This window comes from Denticeps clupeoides, chromosome 14, assembly GCF_900700375.1.
Source record: "Denticeps clupeoides chromosome 14, fDenClu1.1, whole genome shotgun sequence".
In the NCBI taxonomy this organism is placed as follows: domain Eukaryota; kingdom Metazoa; phylum Chordata; class Actinopteri; order Clupeiformes; family Denticipitidae; genus Denticeps; species Denticeps clupeoides.
Window position 1 is genome coordinate 5,789,646 of NC_041720.1, and position 20,774 is coordinate 5,810,419.

The 20,774-nt window shown below is 41.6% G+C and overlaps 1 protein-coding gene across 1 annotated transcript; it reads right to left on the reverse strand.

The window, feature by feature from the left end:
• Nucleotides 1-11,905: 11,905 nt before the first annotated feature.
• Nucleotides 11,906-20,228, reverse strand: papola (poly(A) polymerase alpha). Its single transcript, XM_028953349.1, is given in 23 exon segments — nt 11,906-12,201; nt 12,367-12,402; nt 12,531-12,587; nt 12,673-12,807; nt 12,987-13,132; nt 13,216-13,271; nt 13,398-13,519; nt 13,603-13,727; nt 14,246-14,355; nt 14,444-14,563; nt 14,698-14,751; nt 16,468-16,552; nt 16,714-16,834; nt 17,317-17,389; nt 17,483-17,621; nt 17,989-18,078; nt 18,160-18,271; nt 18,592-18,645; nt 18,769-18,816; nt 18,819-18,880; nt 18,955-19,036; nt 19,112-19,178; nt 19,265-20,228. Coding segments are annotated over 23 exon segments (2,190 nt in total). The 5' UTR covers nt 19,465-20,228; the 3' UTR covers nt 11,906-12,105.
• Nucleotides 20,229-20,774: the final 546 nt, after the last annotated feature.

Below are 20,774 nucleotides of genomic sequence, written 5' to 3' on the forward strand. Positions count from 1 at the left end.
GTGCAAAAGAAAAAAAAAACCTAATTAAAAATACTTTACATGCGAAGCAGCAAATCAGATTGTGTATATTAAACAAATTATGCTAGGAAAATTCAATCATTTGCCACCCTCTGAGTAATAATAATTCATGTCCACTGAGGAGTTGAACAATAACATTGTGTGACTGCAAGCAAACCTTAAAGGTAGCACAAATATCCAGAAGCAATATAAATGCTGATAAATAAAATATGAGGTCCTTTCTCTGTAATCTATCATTTAATTACAGACAGTGGGGGAGAGAGAGGGGAGTTTCATATTTTATTGTTGACGAAGAAAAAGAAAAAAACTAGGCCAAAGCTTGGTGTAAAACCAGAGAGACGTCTGGTAAATAGCCGTGTCCTTATAAAGTTTGGGAGTTTTTACCGCTTCTTGATATACCAAAATGTCATAAATTAAGCTATAGCCACAAGCATATGATAAATCATACTGATGGATAAACAAGTAAGTCAATAAATTGTGTTTATTATTGGACAAGATATCAAATATTAAATTATTTCAAATACACAGTTACTGTTCTAAATTGGAAAATGTTAATTGATCATGGTATTTCTTATTGTGTTGCGACACCAATGAAAAGTCAGTATTCTCCATCTAATACCCACTTTATATTTAATCTGAAGACCAGTTTAAACCTTTGTTTTCTGAGATTGCATTAGAATGTGTTTTTACAAAAAGGGTGGTAGTAGCCTAGTGGCTAACGCACTTGCCTATGAACCAGAAGACCCAGGTTCAAACCCCACTTGCTACCATTGTGTCCCTGAGCAAGACACTTAACCCTAAATTGCTCCGGGGGGGGACTGTCCCTGTAACTACTGATTGTAAGTCACTCTGGATAAGGGCGTCTGATAAATGCTGTAAATGTAAATGTAAAAGGAATAGGAATATGTCTATTGTGCGGGTGTCTAGTTAAAGGTACTACATTTTGCATTAGGCCACATGTCAAGTTTGTACTCGTCCACTAGGGGTTGCAAATATGTATCTATTAAAAAAAGAGGAAATCCACATGTGGCTTATTGGACTGAGGACCGATGCAAAAAGCTTTATTACGAAACCTGCTAGCTCTTTGGGGCAGTGGTGGCCTAGTGGTTAAGAAAGCAGCCCCGTAATCAGAAGGTTGCTGCTTCGAATCCCGATCTGTCAAGGTACCACTGAGGTGCCACTGAGCAAAGCTCCGTCCCCACACACTGCTCCCCGGGCGCCTGTCATGGCTGCCCACTGCTCACTCAGGGTGATGGCTTAAATGCAGAGGACAAATTTCACTGTGTGCACTGTGTGCTGTGCTGCTGTGTATCACGTGTGACAATCACTTCAATTTCATTTTCTTTCTTTCTTTGGGACTATATGTCTATACAAAACCGCCCTTTTTTTGCAAATTTCTTCACAATATGTTTATTATTTCTGGCATTGTTTATGCTAAAATATTTACCTCTAATGTAAATGTTACAAACATACAACAGATATTGTATATATCTGAAAATATATCTAGGAGAACTTGTCCCCTGGACTCAAAAGAGACCTTGTCTGGGCTAGTGAACCATATTTTATCCCAACCCATAAGGACGTGGTTCCAAAAAGATTCTGAATTATTTAGACCCAGAGCACATTTTACTGTGTTGGTGAATAAACGTCATAAATGGAAATTCTGACTAGCCTCCGAAATTATGCCAATCATAACAATATATCTGGAAATTATATATTTAAAGACACATTTTCCAGCACATATTTCTGCCTCTTCACTCCTAACACTTAGATCTTCTATGAACAAGGCCCAGTATCAGGATTATATAACACTATCTGTCTCAGGCAGGAAATAGAAACTACTCTTTTCTTTTATGCAAATGTATTCCCTCCAGATTTCCACATTTCAATTAGCTTTTTGGAATCTCAGTGATTAATATTACAAAATAAAGTCTCTGGCGGAAGCATTTCATGGGAAAATATTCCTGATGTTGCTTAAGGTCACTGCTAATGTACATGACAACAGCACAGGTACACTTCTGCACCGACGATAAACCCTGAGAAGTCATTTTGTACAACAAAACATTTCTGTGTCAGACTTATTTTTCAAATGGAAAAATAAGTTGCTAATTTTGCCTATGCTCTTTCTAGACAGTGCAGGTTTAATTGCTAATTGTTAACTGGGAATGAATGCATTTGCATATTAATTAGGGAGCCCATTTACATTTTTAATTTGCTGCCTTCAAAGGGGGTGAGATAAAAGGTCGCACAATTTTAAATAATTTATGCTCCGACGCTGAAAAGACGCTGAAAAGAAGTGCTCAGCTGATTTTAACCCCTGAGAGCTTTTACAGAATAAAGCTCTCCAAAAATTGTTTTTACAAATCTAATTAAACGTAAAAAGGCTCTGAACCCGACCGGAGTGGAGAGCCACCCAGTAGATGGAGGGTGGCCTCGGGACCAGTAGGGCACCAGAGATGGCCTGGCTCTGTTGAAGGGCATGCTGGGGCTTTTCAGGACCGGCTTGTCAGGAAATGAAAGACCTGTCATCTCCGCGGACATGATGGGACAAAAATAAATAAATAATTACATAAATAATTTAATTAAACAGCACTTTAGCTGCATGCTGCCCTCTAAAGACAAACAGGGGGAATTATGGGGCCCAAAAATTCACACTGATCATCAACAGTCTGAGCTTCGGATGCTCGCGAGAATGCAGACTTATATACATATGCACCCGCTTTCATTTAACAGCAATATTATGGCAATGTGTCACAAAGACATAGTCAGATTACACTTCAATGTATTGTTCCCATGACAACCGCTCCTTCTCATTCACTTCCTCACTTCCTTTTCTCATTTTCGTCCCTCCCCCACCCCCTTTTGTATTCCAACCTTGATATACATTTAAATACATTTAAATTATACTCTTCCATCATTTGACTTTTGATAACCTTCAGCTGTGCAGGGCTGGTGAAACTACTTGTGGCCCACTTTGGCACAATTATCCGAGTGCCATTAAAGTTTTTCAGACTCTCTGTCCTTTCTGTGTGCGTCTTTGTGCCTAGCCGAGCTTCACTTTTTCCCTCTCAAATTGCCTGAATCCCAAATACGTTGCGATTCTGACTTCCCTCTTTGTGCCAGTGATCCTAATTACACACCCCGGACGGTGAGAGAAGCAGCACATTTAAATCTGAACACATCTCGCATCTTCATTGTCTGCTTGGCATTTGGTCTTTGTGCCCGTGGTCTTAAATTACATCCTGACAATCCTTGCGGGCATGAGGAAGACCCAGAAGAGGAGAAGAGGAGGGAGAGAGTGGGCACTTGTCTGACTTCAGCGGGGAGTGGAGTAACCAAAAAAAAAAAAAAAAACAGTCATCACTGATCACTGATGAAATCCGCTGGTCCTCACCTCTGCCTGATTGTCAGAATTCGCTCAAACATTCAGTTGAGGGAGGACTGGACATCTGAAAAGGGACGAATTAGCGAGCCTGCACCTCTTCTCTTCCCGGCGATCACGTTCACAGGAGACACGTCCACCCAGGCCCAAAATTATGTGAACCCAGTTCCATTCAGACGAAAAAGGGAAGAGAGAAACTTGATTGAATAATTGATTTTCGCGTGCGGCCTATGTTTAAGAGGGATAACTAGACATCCTCTGGACTATAATGATTGTAATTACTGCAATGACTGGTCATGTCAAATATGACACTGAAAGGGCTGTTATTAACCTTTATTATCCTAAGCAGAAGGGGGAAGAAGAAAAAAATTCAAGCTACACATTCCTTTGTCTCTCATCTGTGTATTTCACCTCGCTAACACTGCTGATCGCTTGAGTAGACATAATTGTTCGAAGCTCAGTGTTGCTGATGTAAGGTGGCTGGTTAATTGACTGTGCAGCGCGAGTCGGTGACGTGTCCGGCGTTGATTTCTAAACCCCCCCTTTCCCTTCCTTCCTCCTTCACCTCGTGTAAGACCTCCTCAGGCATGAGCTGATCAGAGACACAAACCATTGGGAGATACGTTTCGAGAAAACTCATTGCAAAAGGTGTTCATTTCAGCTGATTTGTTATATGTAAGTTCACACAGGGTCAACATTAGAAGACTTGCATAAAAAATACATAAATACAATACAAAAACTAATGACGATAACAACAACAGAACTAATAATAGTAATAACTTGCTCACTTTTCATAACCGTTTATCTGTAAGCAGGGTCATGGCCGCTGGAGCCTATCATGAGATACCAGGCACAAGGTGGGAACTCGCCCAGGGCGAGGAATCAACCCACCACAGACTATAATAATAATAATTATTATTATTATTATCATTATTCATATATTTTACACTTAAATAAGGACCATGTACATGTCAACTATATTACCACACATCAAAGAAAGTGACTTTTACAGTACAAGACATAAAATATCTATCTATCTACCTATATATATATATATATATACTCACACACACACACACACACACACACACAGTTCTGTGCAAAAGTTTTAAACCTCTGAAATTGTTCAGGAAGGGACTATATAAAAGTATTCTGTGACAAATGATTTAGAAATGGTACACATCAAAGTGGCATGCATTAAGATGGCATTAAATTCAACAAAATGTAATCATTTTTATGAAGATCAACACTTCTGTTTATTTTATTTTTTTCTGAACCACTTCTTTTGAAACAATATCTGATAAAAGTCTAGTTTCTGTGTAAGTACAGATAGTTCTGAGGTAGGCCACTGGCCAAACAGAATCCTCTAGTAATGCTTCATCCTAAGCAATTCTCTGAGACCCAAGGCTCATTTCAAACTAGTTTTGCATTGGATTTTGTTCATTGGACTACTGTGGTTGGACAGTTCACAACGTTCATCTTCACCCCTCAATTAACTTAACTTCAGTTGTTCCACTCTCATGCATTCTTTTTTAGTCCTTTTCTGTCCTTTCCAACCTAATTGGAGTAGAAGGTCTAAATCAGCACAAAAGCAATTACATTCAGATACATACACTACCAGTCAAAAGTTTGCATGCACCTACACTTTGGCAGTAATGAAGACTAAGATGGAGCCATTTAGAAGAATCCAATACAAGAAATATGTTTAGTATCTTTGTATCAGGAGAAAGTGATGAATCAGTTTTTCTCAGAGTCGCCTCTTTTTACCTTCATGGCTTCCTGCTTTGAAGAGACTCAAATGCTCAATTTATTGCCTTGTTTGCTTTTTTTGTTTATTACATAACCTTACATGTTTTATTTAAGCACTGTGTCTTCAGTTTAGTTCTACAAATGAAAAAAAATGCCATAAATGACTAGGTGCATCTTAACTTTTGACCAATACAGTATGTATATACACTCTCTCTCAACAGTGAGAGACATCAATGACAAAAAAAAGTTATTAATTAATTAGCATTTTCTTGAATGGATTAAGTAATTGAGTTATATACAGCTAAGGGGCTGACAATGGGAGCATCTCAACTTGCTATCTTTATAAAAGACACCAGTCCATAGAAGCAATCAATCCATCCAGATTCCAAACTCTGCACCCTGCCAAGACCAAAGCGCTTTCCAAGGATGTCAGGGACAAGATTGAGTTTCAATGATAATGAAAATGGTGTGGAACCAACATAGAATTACTCAGGAGGAACTTGTCAGTCATCTCAAGGCAGCTGGGACCACAGTCACCAAGAAAACAGTTGGTAACACACTCTGCCAAGAACTGATATTTTGCAGTTCCTGCAAGGTCAAGAAAGCACATGTCCAGGTTTGCTACTGAACATCTAAATGATTTAGAGGAGGACTGGGTGAAAGTGTTTTGGTCAGATGTGACCAAAACCAAGCTTTTTGGCATCACCTCAACTCGCTGTGTTTGGAGGAGGAGGAGGAATGCTGCCGATGACTCCAAGAACACCGTCCCCGCCATCAAACTTGGTGGAGGAAACATTATGGGGACTGGACAACTGCACTGCATAAAAGAGAGGATGGATGGGGCCACGTACCGTCAGATCTTGGGTGAGACCAGAGAAAATGGGTGGTGGGTGGGCATTCCAGCATGGCAATGATCCCAAAAAGACACGGCCAAGGCAACAAAGGATTGGCTCAAGAAGAAGCATACTAACGTCTCAAAGCGGCCTAGTCAGTCTTCCGACCTTAATCCCATTGAAAACCTGTAGAGGGATCTGAAGGTTCGAGTTCTCAAACATCAGCCACAAAACATTAATGACTCGGAGAGGATCTGCAAAGAGGAGTGGACAAAATCCTGCCTTTTGCAAAGGGATCAAATACCTTTTTCATTAGTGGAAATGCAACTAAAATGTGTTGTTGTTCTGTGTCTCCGTGTTTGACGTTTTGGTTGATCATGTCTTTGTTAGTGGGCTACTCATGTTTTTCCCAAACTCTGTGTGTGTGAGTATACAGTATAGGCCAGTTTAGGGGAAGAGATGAGCCTCGTTGCTCATCTGACAAATGGACTGACGAATGACTGCCACTTTGACATTTTCAGGCATTAATTAGCTGGAGAGAGAGCGGTAGGGACAGTGCCACCATCGGCTATTATTTGGTGGGGTGGCAGCATGTCAAAAGGTAAAGGGTAGGGTACACCAACTGTGTGTGTTTGCATGTGTAAATGTTAAAAAAGAGATTATCTACAGTGAATGTACAGCGTTCGTCTGTAAAAAAAAAAAAAGCTGAGTGATAATAAAGGGGCAGTGGTGGCCTAGCGGATAAGGAAGCAGCCCCGTAATCAGAGGGTTGCTGGTTCGAATCCTGATCCACCAAGGTGCCACTGAGGTGCCACGGAGCAAAGCACCGTCCCAACACACTGCTCCCTTTGCGCCTGTCATGGCTGCCCACTGCTCACCAAGGGTGATGAGTTAAAAGCAGAGGACACATTTTGTTGTGTGCACTGTGTGCTGTGCTGTCAATCACTTCCCTTTCACTTTCATAGTACTCTTTGCCAATAAGTTCAATTACAGACAGTCTTGTGAAGCACTTTTGTTTTGCACTAACACCTGATAAATAAATACAAATTTCCTAGGACCATTAACATTTACGTGTCTGGGGTATTCATGGTTTGAGAAAAAGTCAGTTTGCATCGCAACCGTGAACATTGCTTCGCCAACTCTGCTATTTATGGGTTGCATCTAAAAGCTTTTACAATCCTATCCCCATCATCTCCAACGCTGCTGAACGTGATGTGGTCTGCAGTGATGACAACGGAATTTTTTATTTTTATTTCTTCTTAAATCACAGAATCATGTTCACTGGCCAACACACACACGGCATCCGACTGTTGGCTTCTCTCAAGCAGCACAACACAATATAAAGTTTATAGGACAATAGTTTAAACAGCACAATCAGAATCCGAATCGTGTTTATTGGCCGAGTATGTGAGTGAATATGTGAATACATGCATACATTTGATTCTGGGCGATGGTGTTTCTCAAGCACAGTGTAAAGAACAACAACAATAAACAATAAAAATAGAAAAAAAACATATTTACAGAAAAATACAAAGATTACAGATTACAGGAGTACCGCAGTGTACATAAAGTGCCGTTGTAGGCGATTAGCAGTGTAACAGTGTGAGGGGGTGATGGCGTGAAGAACTGTACAATATAATGCAAACTGTACAATACAATTAAGATATTATAAACAGACATAAAAATTAAACAGATTCTGATAAAAAAACAAACAAAAATAAAATGCAGAGTGCATTTTATGCGATAGTAATGTAAAGTGCAATGTACAGTAATGGTTGGCGGTTGAGTGTCTGTTGTCTTAGACGGGATGGGACAGGATGCAGCTCTGGTCTTCCTGTTCCTGGGTTGGCAGACCTCGGTATCTTCTGCCACGGGGGAGGACTGTGTCCAGGCCTTTGTGGGATCTAAGGTGAATCTGTTTCCTGGAACTTGAAGTTCACAAGTTCCGACCCGTTCTGCAGGCCGTTCCCTCCGCTGCAGTGTGACCCCGTCCTGTCTGGTGGCCGTGACCAAAAAAACAGGCTTCTCCAAGAGAACAATAGTCTTAAACTTTCCATCTCACAGTGTTTTTCTGAAGGTCCTGCCATTAGCTGCCAGATCTCGAAGACAACAGTGACATCTAGAGGTTCTGAGTAAAGTAGGGACCCAGATGTCTACGAAGGCTCTTAAATTAATTCTCAACATCAGGGGAAATTATGCATATGATCCAATCAAAAAACAGAACATTTGTTGCAATGTATGACATCTAAGATTTGAAGGGCTGAAAGTGAGGATTTGTTGCTTCTTGTTGGAAGTGAGGATTTTGTTTCCTGTAAAAATAAAGCGAATCCCCCTACCCATAATGCCAGCATCTCATTTGCAGGTCCGTTCAGTCTGTAGAAGGTTGCTCTTCGTACTGATGCCTGTTTTGATCCGAGTAAGAGGAGAGACAGCGCTTTCATTTTTCTCTTTCTCCCCCACAATGTGTCTTCTGTCAGTGAAAGCAACATTGTTTTAGCACAGAGCCGTTCATTAACGTGAAGGACGTGCTTTCATCACCTCTTTTGGAGGTGTCAGCTCAAGGAGCCTCCTGCTCTAAAGCGGGCAGGGGAGGGGAGGGGGGTAGAAACGCCACGCGGAGAGACAGGCATGCTGGGAGACAAGTCGGTTTAAAGGGGGGGGGGGGGGGGGGGGGGGGGGGGGGGGGGGGTTCAGTCAGGAGGTGAGAGCTACAAGACAGCCTTTGTGGCAGCTTCAGACAACAGAGAAATAGGCCTTAAAAAAAAAAAAAAACCCTGCTCATGTACGTCTTGTCCAAGGCCTGCGTAGGATGTTGAATAAGATCCTGCCAGGATTTCAACTCCTGTCACGTGACCTTGTGTAGGGTTTAAACATAGGTACAATAGGTCAGGGTGGGGTGAAACTGGAATGTCATACATCTACATAATAACCATATAATTCATATACCTACACATTAAAAATGGACTTGATCTACAAAAAAACTGTATATATCATAATAGCAAGGGTAATGTTTATTGCAGGCAATTTGGAGCTGCAATATTTCTAATTACGTGCCTGGGATCCAGACATCCGCAGTCACAGGTTCAAACCCCACTTACTACCATTGTGTCCCTGAGCAAGATTAACCCTGAGTGTCTCTAGGGGGGACTGTCCCTGTAACCACTGACTGTAAGGCCATAATGTAATTTTAATTAATTGTATAATTTCTGTATCAGTGGTCATCCTGCAGTGACAATACTAGTGCATCTCATCAAATTGGAATATTACAGCCTTTTAATTCAATTTTTTTTAATTACGACTGTCAGTCAGACCTAAAAAATCAACATAGAAATGTCAAATTTTTAAAAACGTATTTTCATTTATACAGTTAATACTTGGTTGCGGATGAAGGGTTGAAGCTGTATATTCTAATTATTTAAATTCCTCCAATTTGTTCTAGATGCCCAGCCTGGATTCACGTCTCATGAACCGTGCTTTTGTCTCCTGGGAGAGGTACATCTCCATCAGCCGACACAAGTTCTGGTTGGTGCCACGCTGACAGGTCGGCCTCGTCCATCACCCAGGGGGACGCCCTTCACTTCCCTTTGGAACGGCATCCATCTTTCCTCTAACCATTCGGCATATGTTGTAGCAGCGGGAGAGGACGGCTGCTGGCATGGCCTCCCGCCATCGCCTCATGCGCGGAGCATTCGGCTGGGGATGGAAGGCCCAGCACCCTGGGGGCGAGCCTGCGCCGCGCACTCTGGATTAAGTGACACCTTTGGATGAGGGCCTAACGTCGGCTAATTAATGAGCTTGTTACAGTGAGGCAACAGGAAATGAATGTTGATGTCCAGCCAAGACGCAGTGGCATGAAACACTGAAGGCGTGTCGCGAAGTAGTGCTGTGTTTACTGAGAGTGGACCGGTGACTTTGATTACAAGCCTCTTGTACCACAATTGCTGGCATCCATGCATGGCACCTTCTGTACAAGAGCACCGACTCTTCTCCTCTTAGAAGGCTGGAGGACACAGAACAGGACACGGACCCGCTCTTCAGATCAACACATGCAAGTTTGCTATGGATTTTAAGCAAGTGACTTGAATTGGACTCACATATCTGATTAGTTGGTAGTAGCCTAGTGGCTAACACACTCGCCTATGAACCAGAAGACCCAGGTTCAAACCCCGCTTACTACCATTGTGTCCCTGAGCAGGACACTTAACCCTGAGTGTCTCCAGGGGGGGACTGTCCCTGTAACTACTGATTGTAAGTTGCTCTGGATAAGGGCGTCTGATAAATGCTGGAAATGTAAATTTATGGTAAGGTTCATGGTCAAGTTTTTTTTTATTCTACAGAGTGATCATATTGAATATAAAATCTCAATTTGAAGCATCATTTTAGACAGTTTTTTGACCAGCACTGAACGTGACCACAGTACCTGGTTCCACTCAAGGCAATTTCACAAATTCTGGGCTTTCGGATTTGAAACTAACCTAAAAAAAAAATGGTTTAGACTGGGCAACCCAAGATTTTAACTTTCTTTTAATTCACCACCAGCTCTCCTGGATTAGAATTATCTGACAGAAGCTATTTTTTTATGAATTTGCCTTATACAGGTCAATGTTTTCATGCCTCATTGGACTCAAACGCACAATTTAAATGGCAAACATGTTGAAGTTACATTCATCATTTGCAGGTGTGCCAGTAGCTGTGGCACATTCTGTAAAATAAAAGATTTTTGATGAACACATGTATTCCCATTGATACAAAGCATGATATTTTTTGTACAGGAAATAAGATGGATAAGGGCGTCTGCCAAATGCCTCAAATTTAATTATTTTATGTAAGTATATCAGACTTTTTTTGCAGAGAGAACGACCGTGATGACATTCATATGGGGACCGACTACCAAGACATGATGAAAGCTGTTCCTAGGCAACAAGATACATTTTCTTGCAGGCATTAGAGTTCGAAAATTTTCCTGTTTGTGTTGCAGATGGAAAACACTGACTATACAAAATTCTGTGGAGATAACGTATTTTGGTTTTCGTCTTGTCGTACAAATGCTTCTATGTGTGGCCCACGCTACCTGCAATCTATTCATTTCAAGAGAAACATGTTTTCTCAAGATCTCCAGAACTGGAGATCGGCAAGTAAAATCACTTGTGAACAACTTTAGTTATAAAAGCTGAGGTAGAAATCTGATGTCAGTGGCATTACAGTAGTGGAGAACAGATGAACGATTCACACAGCACAGGAGTCGCAGCTCGTCTCTGCAGTGACATTTTATTTGTGGAAAAAAAGAAAAAATACAATACCTTGTCCATACAAATGAACCTAAGGAAAGTTGGGAACTTAAAAAGAGTATTAAGAACAAAGAGAAGCCGAAAAATGATTTATACACTGAAATACCCGTGGTCTCAAAAATCAGCAGTACGGTTATCTTCCCCCACACCATTAACGCAAAGCAACTTTTTACAAACAAAAAGTTTAAAAAGTGTTAAAGAAGCTCTCACAGCTGTAACTATCACATTTTGTGGCAAACTCTACAACCCAATTGTGTCCAAGCACCCCAAAATGAACAGAGGAGAGAAGAAAAAAAAAAAAAAAAAAAAAAAAAAAGATTACATAGCATTAAGCATATATAAGATTACAGCTCTTTAAACTGCATTACTGATACCAAATTCAAAAGAAACTATCCAAGCAAAGTAAACTCCTTATGCGCCACTCGTTAAATGAAAGAAATTCATCACGATGCTTCTACACATGACACACAGTCGCATACACAAGGTGTCCCTGTATGCACAGTCACACACGCATACACACATACATACATGTAGTAGTCACACTAATAATATGAGGGCGACATCATATTTGAGCATCGGTATATTGACACAAAGACATGGGGTGGGTCTGAGCCGAGGATGAGGGTTTTTTTTGTTTTTTTTGCCAAGGAACCAGCCTGCCCCCTGGTGGACAGAGCTGGGTGTGGCAGTGTACTTGTCCCGCCGCTTTCTGCGACCTGAGGTGTATAACTGTGGACGGCTCGGGACGAGCTGTGTGCAGGGATGGTGGGGTGGGTGGCTTGCTTCTCTTTCGCCGTCTCGCTCGGGAGCCACGCAAAAACAATGGCAGCAGGCCTTACCTGCTGAGGCGTAGCTTGATTGAGTTCTTTAGCACTGGAATGGGGTTGGCAGGGGGCAGAGGCACGTCAGACAGGTCCGCAGGTGCCACTCGCTGGGTGGAAATGAAACGAAGAGTCAACATGCAGCAGCAACGAACGCGGGGTGTCATGTTGAGAATGCATGAACCTTATTTTCTCTGCTAATAGTGACTCATAAAGACCACACACTCAGATTTTAAAAAGCTATTTGTCTAGCAACAGTGGTTTCTCAATGGCACCTGTGCCGAAGGCAAATTGTCCTCTGGGTCCAGTTCCTGTTCAGGTAGGTGAAAGAAGAGGAAAAAAAGCTTTTTACATTTCAATATTTTGTGCAGAAGGGTATTTCAGAGAAGAAACTGTCTTTGTTTGAACTCCACAGGCCGAAAAATCACTGTCTACAAACCTTAAAGTCCACTTCCATTTTTATTTCACCTTGAGAACCTGTATCTCCATCCCCGGCCTAGTGAAATTCAGTCGGACAGAATTATTAATTATACTGCTGGACTGGTAGAAAAAGATAAGCATGTTATAAGTAAAGTTTTTACATTATTGTCCAGCCCACAAAGGTCCCCTAGGCTGGCGGTTTTGTTACTTTCTTCAAGAACAGGAGATCCCGCACTCTTTATGGCAGAAACCTCACAGAGGGTAGGGCTGGTGTTAAAAACAGGCTCCGCAGGAACCTGCGAAAGAAAAGTAGCATGTTTCAGTGAAACAAAAATCCCATGTAATAAGATTTTGAAATTAGGCCGTGACCATACCGTAACAGGGCCCCATACCAGGCTATACTGCAAATAAAATAAACCCAAAAAAAAAAAAAAAAACACAAGCAGTGAAAAAGGGACAGTTCACCCCACCTTACCTCTGCCATCTTGGCTTTTTTGCTTCCTTCCTCCGGCAGGGGGGAGGCGGTCCTTTTTGGGGGTGTCAGCACAGCGTGAGGGGGGCTGTTTTTGGAGGTGGTCACCAGGCTTGCCTGGCCGTCTGTCTTCTGGCTCTCGGTTTCCCCTTTGGAACATAAAGTATCCAGCAGTGTAAATGGACTAATGGATTGACTGGGACAAAGTGGCATTCTGTGCTGTACTGTGTACCTTTCGCACTTCCAGAGGTCTCGGTTTTATCAGAGGTGGCAACTGCACCTGTGGTGCTGAGGACAAGTGAGAAAAATAAATAAACACACACCAAAAAAACCAAAAAAAACAAAAAAAAAAGTTCCGCAAGGCACTATCTTAGGTCCTTTTACAAAAAGAAAGGTAAAGGTAGGAAGACATACGGGAGAAGAGGAATCGGGACAACAGGCAAGGCAGGAGGGGACGGCACAGGCATGCTGCTGTCACTTTCCAGGGACAAGTCCAGACTGCTGTCATTCATCAGCCGTGGGCCTTCTGTAGAATGCTGGTAAACATATGAAAACATGAATTTTCCAGAATACTTCTGCGACACCTTCAATCACAACACACAAGTGGCACCAAGCTTGCCTTTCTTTTGCTTCTCTGAATGACCTGGTTGGGCAGGAGCTGGTGCAACTGCTTCCTTCGAACATGCTTGGCTGTGATCTTCATGTCCTGCTCAAACATTTTGCTGCTCACTGCTTGACGGTAAACTGAAGAAACAAGGAACAATACGTTTTTGTTTTGTTTTTGGAAAAGCACACACCAGTGGAAAAACACACACCAGTGTAATATTTAAACCACATTAATATTGTAAAATGGTGGCCTTGTGCTGCCAAGCAGCTCTAACCTGTCATGGCATGGGCATAAGGAACCTTGTGGTGTCTGTCACTTGTGAGTTAAGAGAGTCCTGAAAGAGGTCAAGGCCATGAAGGGGTAGGTAGGCATAAAAGGTTCAAACCAGGCCACCTTCTTCTATTGCCCAATGGTCCAGTTTTGATGCTCAGTGACCTGGTGTAGGAGCTTTTGGCAACAGGTGGGGTCATCATGAACTACCACACAGCCTCATACATGGGGTGCCACTGTGGTTTCTGGTGACCTTTGGTCAAGACCAACATTTCAGCACTACTGTGGAATTCTGACTAACCAGGCGCATACCATCAGATCCATACGCTCCCTGCTTCAATCACATCAACCATATTTAACCAATACAGAGGAACAAAAAAAATACCTGTGTCAGTGAAGGACTGGATGTCGATGGTCAGGTCTACGTTCAGGTTTTCAGACCCTTCCATTTTCTTGAAGACGAGCCCAATGACCCACATTGTGCTGTGCTCCTCCCTGAGTTCAACAAAGGGCAAGATAAATGGCACCACACAAACAGGTCATTTGGCAGAAATGTAATGCAAGACATTTGGAAGCGGCTCACTTTTCATTGCCTTCCTTGGGTCCCGGGAATGACTGCGCATTGACATGGGCGAGGGTGATAAACTCATTCTTCTCAAGGCTCCCCACCAGAATTCTGATCTTTGACTCCACAAGGCCAACCCTACAGAGGAACCTCACACTCAGTAATCACGGCACAAAATGCCTGAGGCTGCAGTGCAGCTACATGTGAGACGCTGACACACAAGCAATGCAACACGTCCATCAATGTCTCTCGTTACAAACAGCACTACTCACCACTCGAGGTGCTGCTTCTCTGAGGGTGCGCTTGCTAGCAACACAATATAATGCCTTGGAACATAAAGAAACAGAACATTGCTATTACATCGTTTAAAGTGAGAAGGAACACTCAGACCACGGGCCCCTGGGCCAGCCAGAACCACATCTAATGCCTGAAGAACGGCAACACCCTCCTTTCCCTATCTGATCTGATCTTAGAAAAGGATAAAATTGCAAAATTAATCAGTTCACACAACCAGTGGACTAGCTGAAATTCTACTTCCAAAACCAAAAAGTGCAGTCAACTAAATCAGTTAAGTCACATGACCCATACATAACTATCTAGTACATCTAACTAGTCAGAGTAAGGGTTAAAAAAATAAAAATAAAGGGAGAGAATAAAACCCTTCATCTACAAAATCACAGCTTCATTAGTAACAAAAAAAGAAAACGCCCCCCAAAAATAATGAGTTCCTAACTGTAAACATCTAGCCCCACAAATTCATTATTGTCTAGCTCTATAACTAATTTCTGGTCATCTTAACTTATGGCAGAAGAACTTCCATTCGTTTTAGGACAATAAGACGTTGTGAGCCCAGAGAACATGAATTATTTATTCAAGAATCACATTACAATTTCAAAAATAAATAAAATAATTACATTTGTAATTAATGGGAAAAATGCATTTGTAACATTGTGTTTACTTACTCAAATAAATGGTAATAAATACTGTTAACTATTTTACTACCTGCAAGTGTTAACAGGTTTTCTGGCATATTTATCATTCATAACATCCTCATTCCAAAACTCCCAAGTTGGTCGTTCCAGGGCCAGAGCACCGCATGAAGTACAGTCTGCAGTGCCAAGCTTAAGGCCATAAGTTGCACATCTTTTCTTCTCTTACGACACACAACATCCTCCTACGGTTCCTTTGGATCTCTATGTTACATTAACCTCCTGGTGTTGCAAAAATTTACTTTCTTGGTGTCCCCCTGCCCCTGTATGGTGCTCATATAATGGTAATCCAATTCTCTATTCTGTTACTATATCCTTAGTCCACTCCTATGAAAAATGTGAATCTAGATTCATTTTCATAGTCACTGTTTTGTAACAACGCCTTGATTTTACGAAGAAATAAAAAGAAACCATGGTGAGCTAGAACTTAACCTTCTGAGCCAGTGAATAATTCTTAGAAGAAAAAAAAAAAAAAAAAGGAAATAGAGGTCTTGAACTAAAGATAAAGTATATATGTGTTTCCACTGCCATTTAATCTGTTTCTTTCCTAAAATGAAAACCTTAAAGCTATACTTCTCCCGCAATGATTTACGGTTCAAAAGAGGGAGAAAAAAAAAAAAAAAAAAAAGTGAATAAAAAAAACAAAAAAAAATTAAGTGCTACAGACAGACTAATAAGAAATACATAGTACAAATTGTGAACTAAAACAGTTTATTTTTTGCATACAGTAATTGCATACAATTTAATAAGAACACAGGAAGGCCATTAGGAATCAAATTTTTAATAAGGAACCTTACAACTCCAGTACCTACCTTTGACTTGTCAAGTACAAGCAAATATTTTGGGCTACTGAAAATTACTAAGTGATGAAAGGCATTTAAAAGAACACATGTTATTATGGCTTTGTCAAATAATATCAAAAGGAGACAAACTGAGCCAAATAGAGCTTTATGCATTCTACTGCAGCATAAGGGCAAATTTTTAATAAGTAAATCTTTATTGAAATAATTTCTCACCACGACGGGCCAACAGGATAAGCAGTTTAATACATACTTGTATTTCTGAAAGAAGTTTGGTGCTTCAAATAGTTTGGACCATTCAGCTTTATTCAGCAATATTTCGTCAGTGACGTCAAGACCTGTAGGAAGCACATGCAACACGGATCAGTTAAATAAATGCTACATCCCTCAAAGTCTATTTATGTGCATACACAATTTTTCAAAAAGGTACTGCGGCTATGACATCCTGAGGGTCACTGGTTTTAAGATGCAAAAATCATGAATTTCAACTGCAACTCACCATGCTTGAACTCTTCAATCATGACCGCCCGAGTGGAAGCAGATACGTTGTAGGTGGAGTTCTGCTGGGGGTAGGCAGGAGTGATGATGGGCATAAGGTGGTATCTATCGCTGGGTGTTACCTGAAACAAGAGATTTCGCATTCAGAGCCAAATAAAAGCGGCAGAACACTCACTAGATCTAGACAAAAAAAAAAAAAAAAAAATCATGAACAGAAAATATGACAAGACAGAAAATTATTTACTTCCAACACTAACCAAGTGAAAAAACACAAATAAAAACACCCTCCAAAAGATATCAAGCTTTTTCAGCACAAAATCATTTGTGTCTGTGTTGCAGAAAGTGCAGCTCTTTTGTGCTCTGCACATGCCCCCGCATCCAGGGTCCATTGTACTGGGTGCTCTGTAATGACAGGACATCACCCCGGACCGCTGCTGTGAAATGGACAAAGCTTTTAAATAGTAAACATAACGGTTCGGTCCATCAGACGCGGTTAGCCAATCCATTCTACGTAAACACACATAAATACTATATATTTCATATACACAACTGTAGCGGCGAAGCACCACTCTATCACACCAAACAATAAAAAAGGCGACAGTACCCTTGGGTCCCAGACGGGAAGGTTGAGGTTGCAGTCCTCCGGCTGCTTCAGAAGTACCGGGTTCGGCCACTCCCTTCAAATAAACAGATGAATAAAATGAATTACACAATTGCACATTGATTAAGGCACAAGTTCTCTTCCTCAGGGTTTTTCCAGGGAAATTTACCATTTGGAGAAGACCAGGAAGAACTTGTGGACCAGTGTGGAAGCCACAGCATTGGGGTAGAGTTGACAGGTCCTGGCCACAAGCATCGCCCACGATACACCACCCAGGAAACCCAGGATGTTGGAGTAAATGTTGTGACCTGTCAGATTTGGGAATAAAGGTCCATTTCCATGAAACATTTTGTATTTATACTCGTTCATCTTAAACTACCTAGATGCACACTATATAGAAATGTTTTTTCTTTTTTAAAAAAAGGAAAAGTTTGGAAAATCTGAATTAAAGGCAGCGTGGCAAAGCAAATATATATATATATACACACACACACACACACAAAAAAAGGCACACTGCCGCCATGAAATGCTCCCCCCCCCCCTTCTGCTAATCCCAGCTCAACTTAACACAATGGCATTAGGTGAACCTGCACTCTAAACTGCGTTGAGCCAGTCGACACAAGCAGAGTCTCCCAGGATCCCACCGACCCGTGCAACAAGGGTTCCTACACTCACGTTTTGCCCATAACTTGATGGCTCTGAGGGTCAGGCGGAAGTTTTCAATGTTGGGCACCAGGTGGAGGATTTCGTCGGTCACTCTGCAGCCTGCGACGCGCACCGGACGTTAAAACGGGACAACGCAGCGGTACAAAAATCAACTTCGCCGAGTTTCTAAAACGCCACTACCGTTGAGACTCCTTATGCAGCGGATGTCCAGGTTTTTCAGCAGACTGTCATCTCGTAGGTCCAAAGACTCTGGTATAGTCTGAAGTGCTAATCTAGCAAAGAGTATATCAATCTGCAGGAGAAAGACAAAAAAAAAAATGTTTAATATTTGTACAGTGTGTTTTTACAACATAAAATAAAAAATGAAGGGAAAAAAATTAATGTAATAGCCAAGATGAATAAAATCACCAAAAACCTAAAAAGCAGCATAAATACATTAGCACATGAAATAGTTCTGAATAAATAGCAGTCTACACAGGGCTTTGGAGAGCTATTATTGATAATCTAGGTAATAAATAAGGCATTATTAAATAATGACGATCCAATACCAGCCAGAGCCTGCAGCAAATCTCAGTAAAATAGGGATTCTGTTCAGAGATAAATGTCTCATACCTCAATGCCATCGAAGCAGAGCTTGATCACAGGAACAAAGGCCTCCTCAACACCCTTGGGAGGAAAAAAAAAAATACATACATTCAAAAAAAAAAAAAAAAAAAAAAAAAAAAAAAAAAAAAAAGTGGGAAAAATATTCATAATATGATCTTGAAAAGTTCTCCCTCCGGGCCCTACCCTCAAGTCCTTGACTTCTTCTTGCTCCTTGAGTTTCTCATAGAAGGAGAGGTGAAGAAATCGGTTCGCTCGACATGACGAGGAGCAACGCAAAGGGCATCTATATCGGCACCTATGAGGGCGGCGGGCCTGACGTTAGCACCTCGCGTAAATCCTGCTTCATTCGAGAGAGGCGCACGACGTTACCTTTGGTATGGACTCCTAGTCTATAGGAGCCGAACGTGAAGATTTTCCCGCCGACATTTTCAATCACAGAGGCCGGCAGATTCTGTCATGGAAGAGGAAATGGAGCTGAATGCTCAGACAACTTGTAGACGATGTAAGCTGGCGTGAGGAGACATACCTTGGATTCACTGATTTCTTGAATCCACTCTTTGACCAAACTATTCAGCTTTCCTAAAACCAGGATTCTGTGGATAGATTTATAAAGCACACAAAGTCCACCAGTTAAATCCTTTTGTGTCTTTAAGGAGTCACAGAGAGGAATAACACAGACCTGCGCTGAAGCTCCAGCTCCTCCTCGAACACTCCGAATGGCTTCAGGGCGTCCGTGACTTTTTGGGTCTGTACCAGGTCAGCCTCTTTGGGCTGAGCCAGGCTGATTGGGGATGTGATCCCATAGTGCTTTGGGGCTTGGATCAGGGTTTGTTGGCCACCTTGGTTGGCGGTTGGACTACAGGAACAACGATCAAGCATTACGTAATTACATTTTAAATTTTCAATATGTGAAAAACGTAGATGCCACGGAATGTGTTGAGAAAATCAACACTGACCAACATATGGGTGGTGCGATTAAAATGAAATGCCAAAATGTCGGAATACGTCCTTACAGCTATAGGCATTCCAGAATCAACCGTACTGTGGAACTCTCATCACCGTGGACAATATATAGACACCCTACAGCGGCATTCATTGGGACGAGAGCAAAACTGTGCCCAAATGACATTGCCATTTCGTTTTGCCATTTCAGCCGACGGCGGGTAGACAAACTAGTCGAATAACAGAACTTCAGAAGGACTGTGCTGCATCTCGCCAATTAGCAAGGTTTTAGTTCCAGTTCTGACGGGAACCCTTCAAAAGCACGCTAAAACCGCACTGGTTTTCTTTTAAACAAAATGTAATTGTCATAACTGAAAAAACATAATATATAGAGAAAGATAATGTATTCTGCTGATTAACCCACAATGATTATAAAAAACACAAAATAACTATTTATTTGCAAACGAAATTATAATGTTTTAAACATTCCGAACGAGTTCGGAAATAGCAAGTAAGGAACCTGCAAGTTGCTATGGATACCAAGGATTAATAACTTAGTAACAACTAGTCCACAATGGGGGGATTCTGACTGGTGCGAACTTTTTAAACTTTACCACGACAGAAGTTTTTTTCCGCTCCTGGAAAAATTAACATTATGCAGATTTATTTTCTATTTAGGAAGGGGGTGGGGTGGCAACGTTACACAACCCGCGGCGGACAGTGACGACACCGCGTCAAGATGTGTTCCTAAAGCCGCGGCGCGTTTAAAAAAAAAAACAAAAAAAAAAAAAAAAAAAAAAGTGTATATTTTTCCCGCTTTTTAGTAAAATAAAGTACAATAAAAAAAAATAATAAATAAAAAACACCTGCTGTATTCCTGCATGCATGCCGGTGTAGCGCCGTATTCTGTGACCGTCGTATCTTGTGACCCTAGGGGGCGCTGTTCATCGATTTGACGCCGTTACTTTCTAACAATGTATTTATACTTCACGCGTTTAACACGGACCAGAAAATTATACGGAGAAAAGAAGAAACCCATCTAAAAAAACGCGACAAATACATCAGAAACAGCTCCCTGGGCCCCAAGATGCGACGGTCACAGAATATGGCGTGACACCTGTTCCCGAACTGCAGCGCCTGCGTCGTTCGCTGCCGAGTACGAACTCACACGATCGAACGCGGACACAACGAGAGCGGCGACGTGCCCTTTTATCGAATAAGAAACGAGCGGCGCCCGGCGACTGACG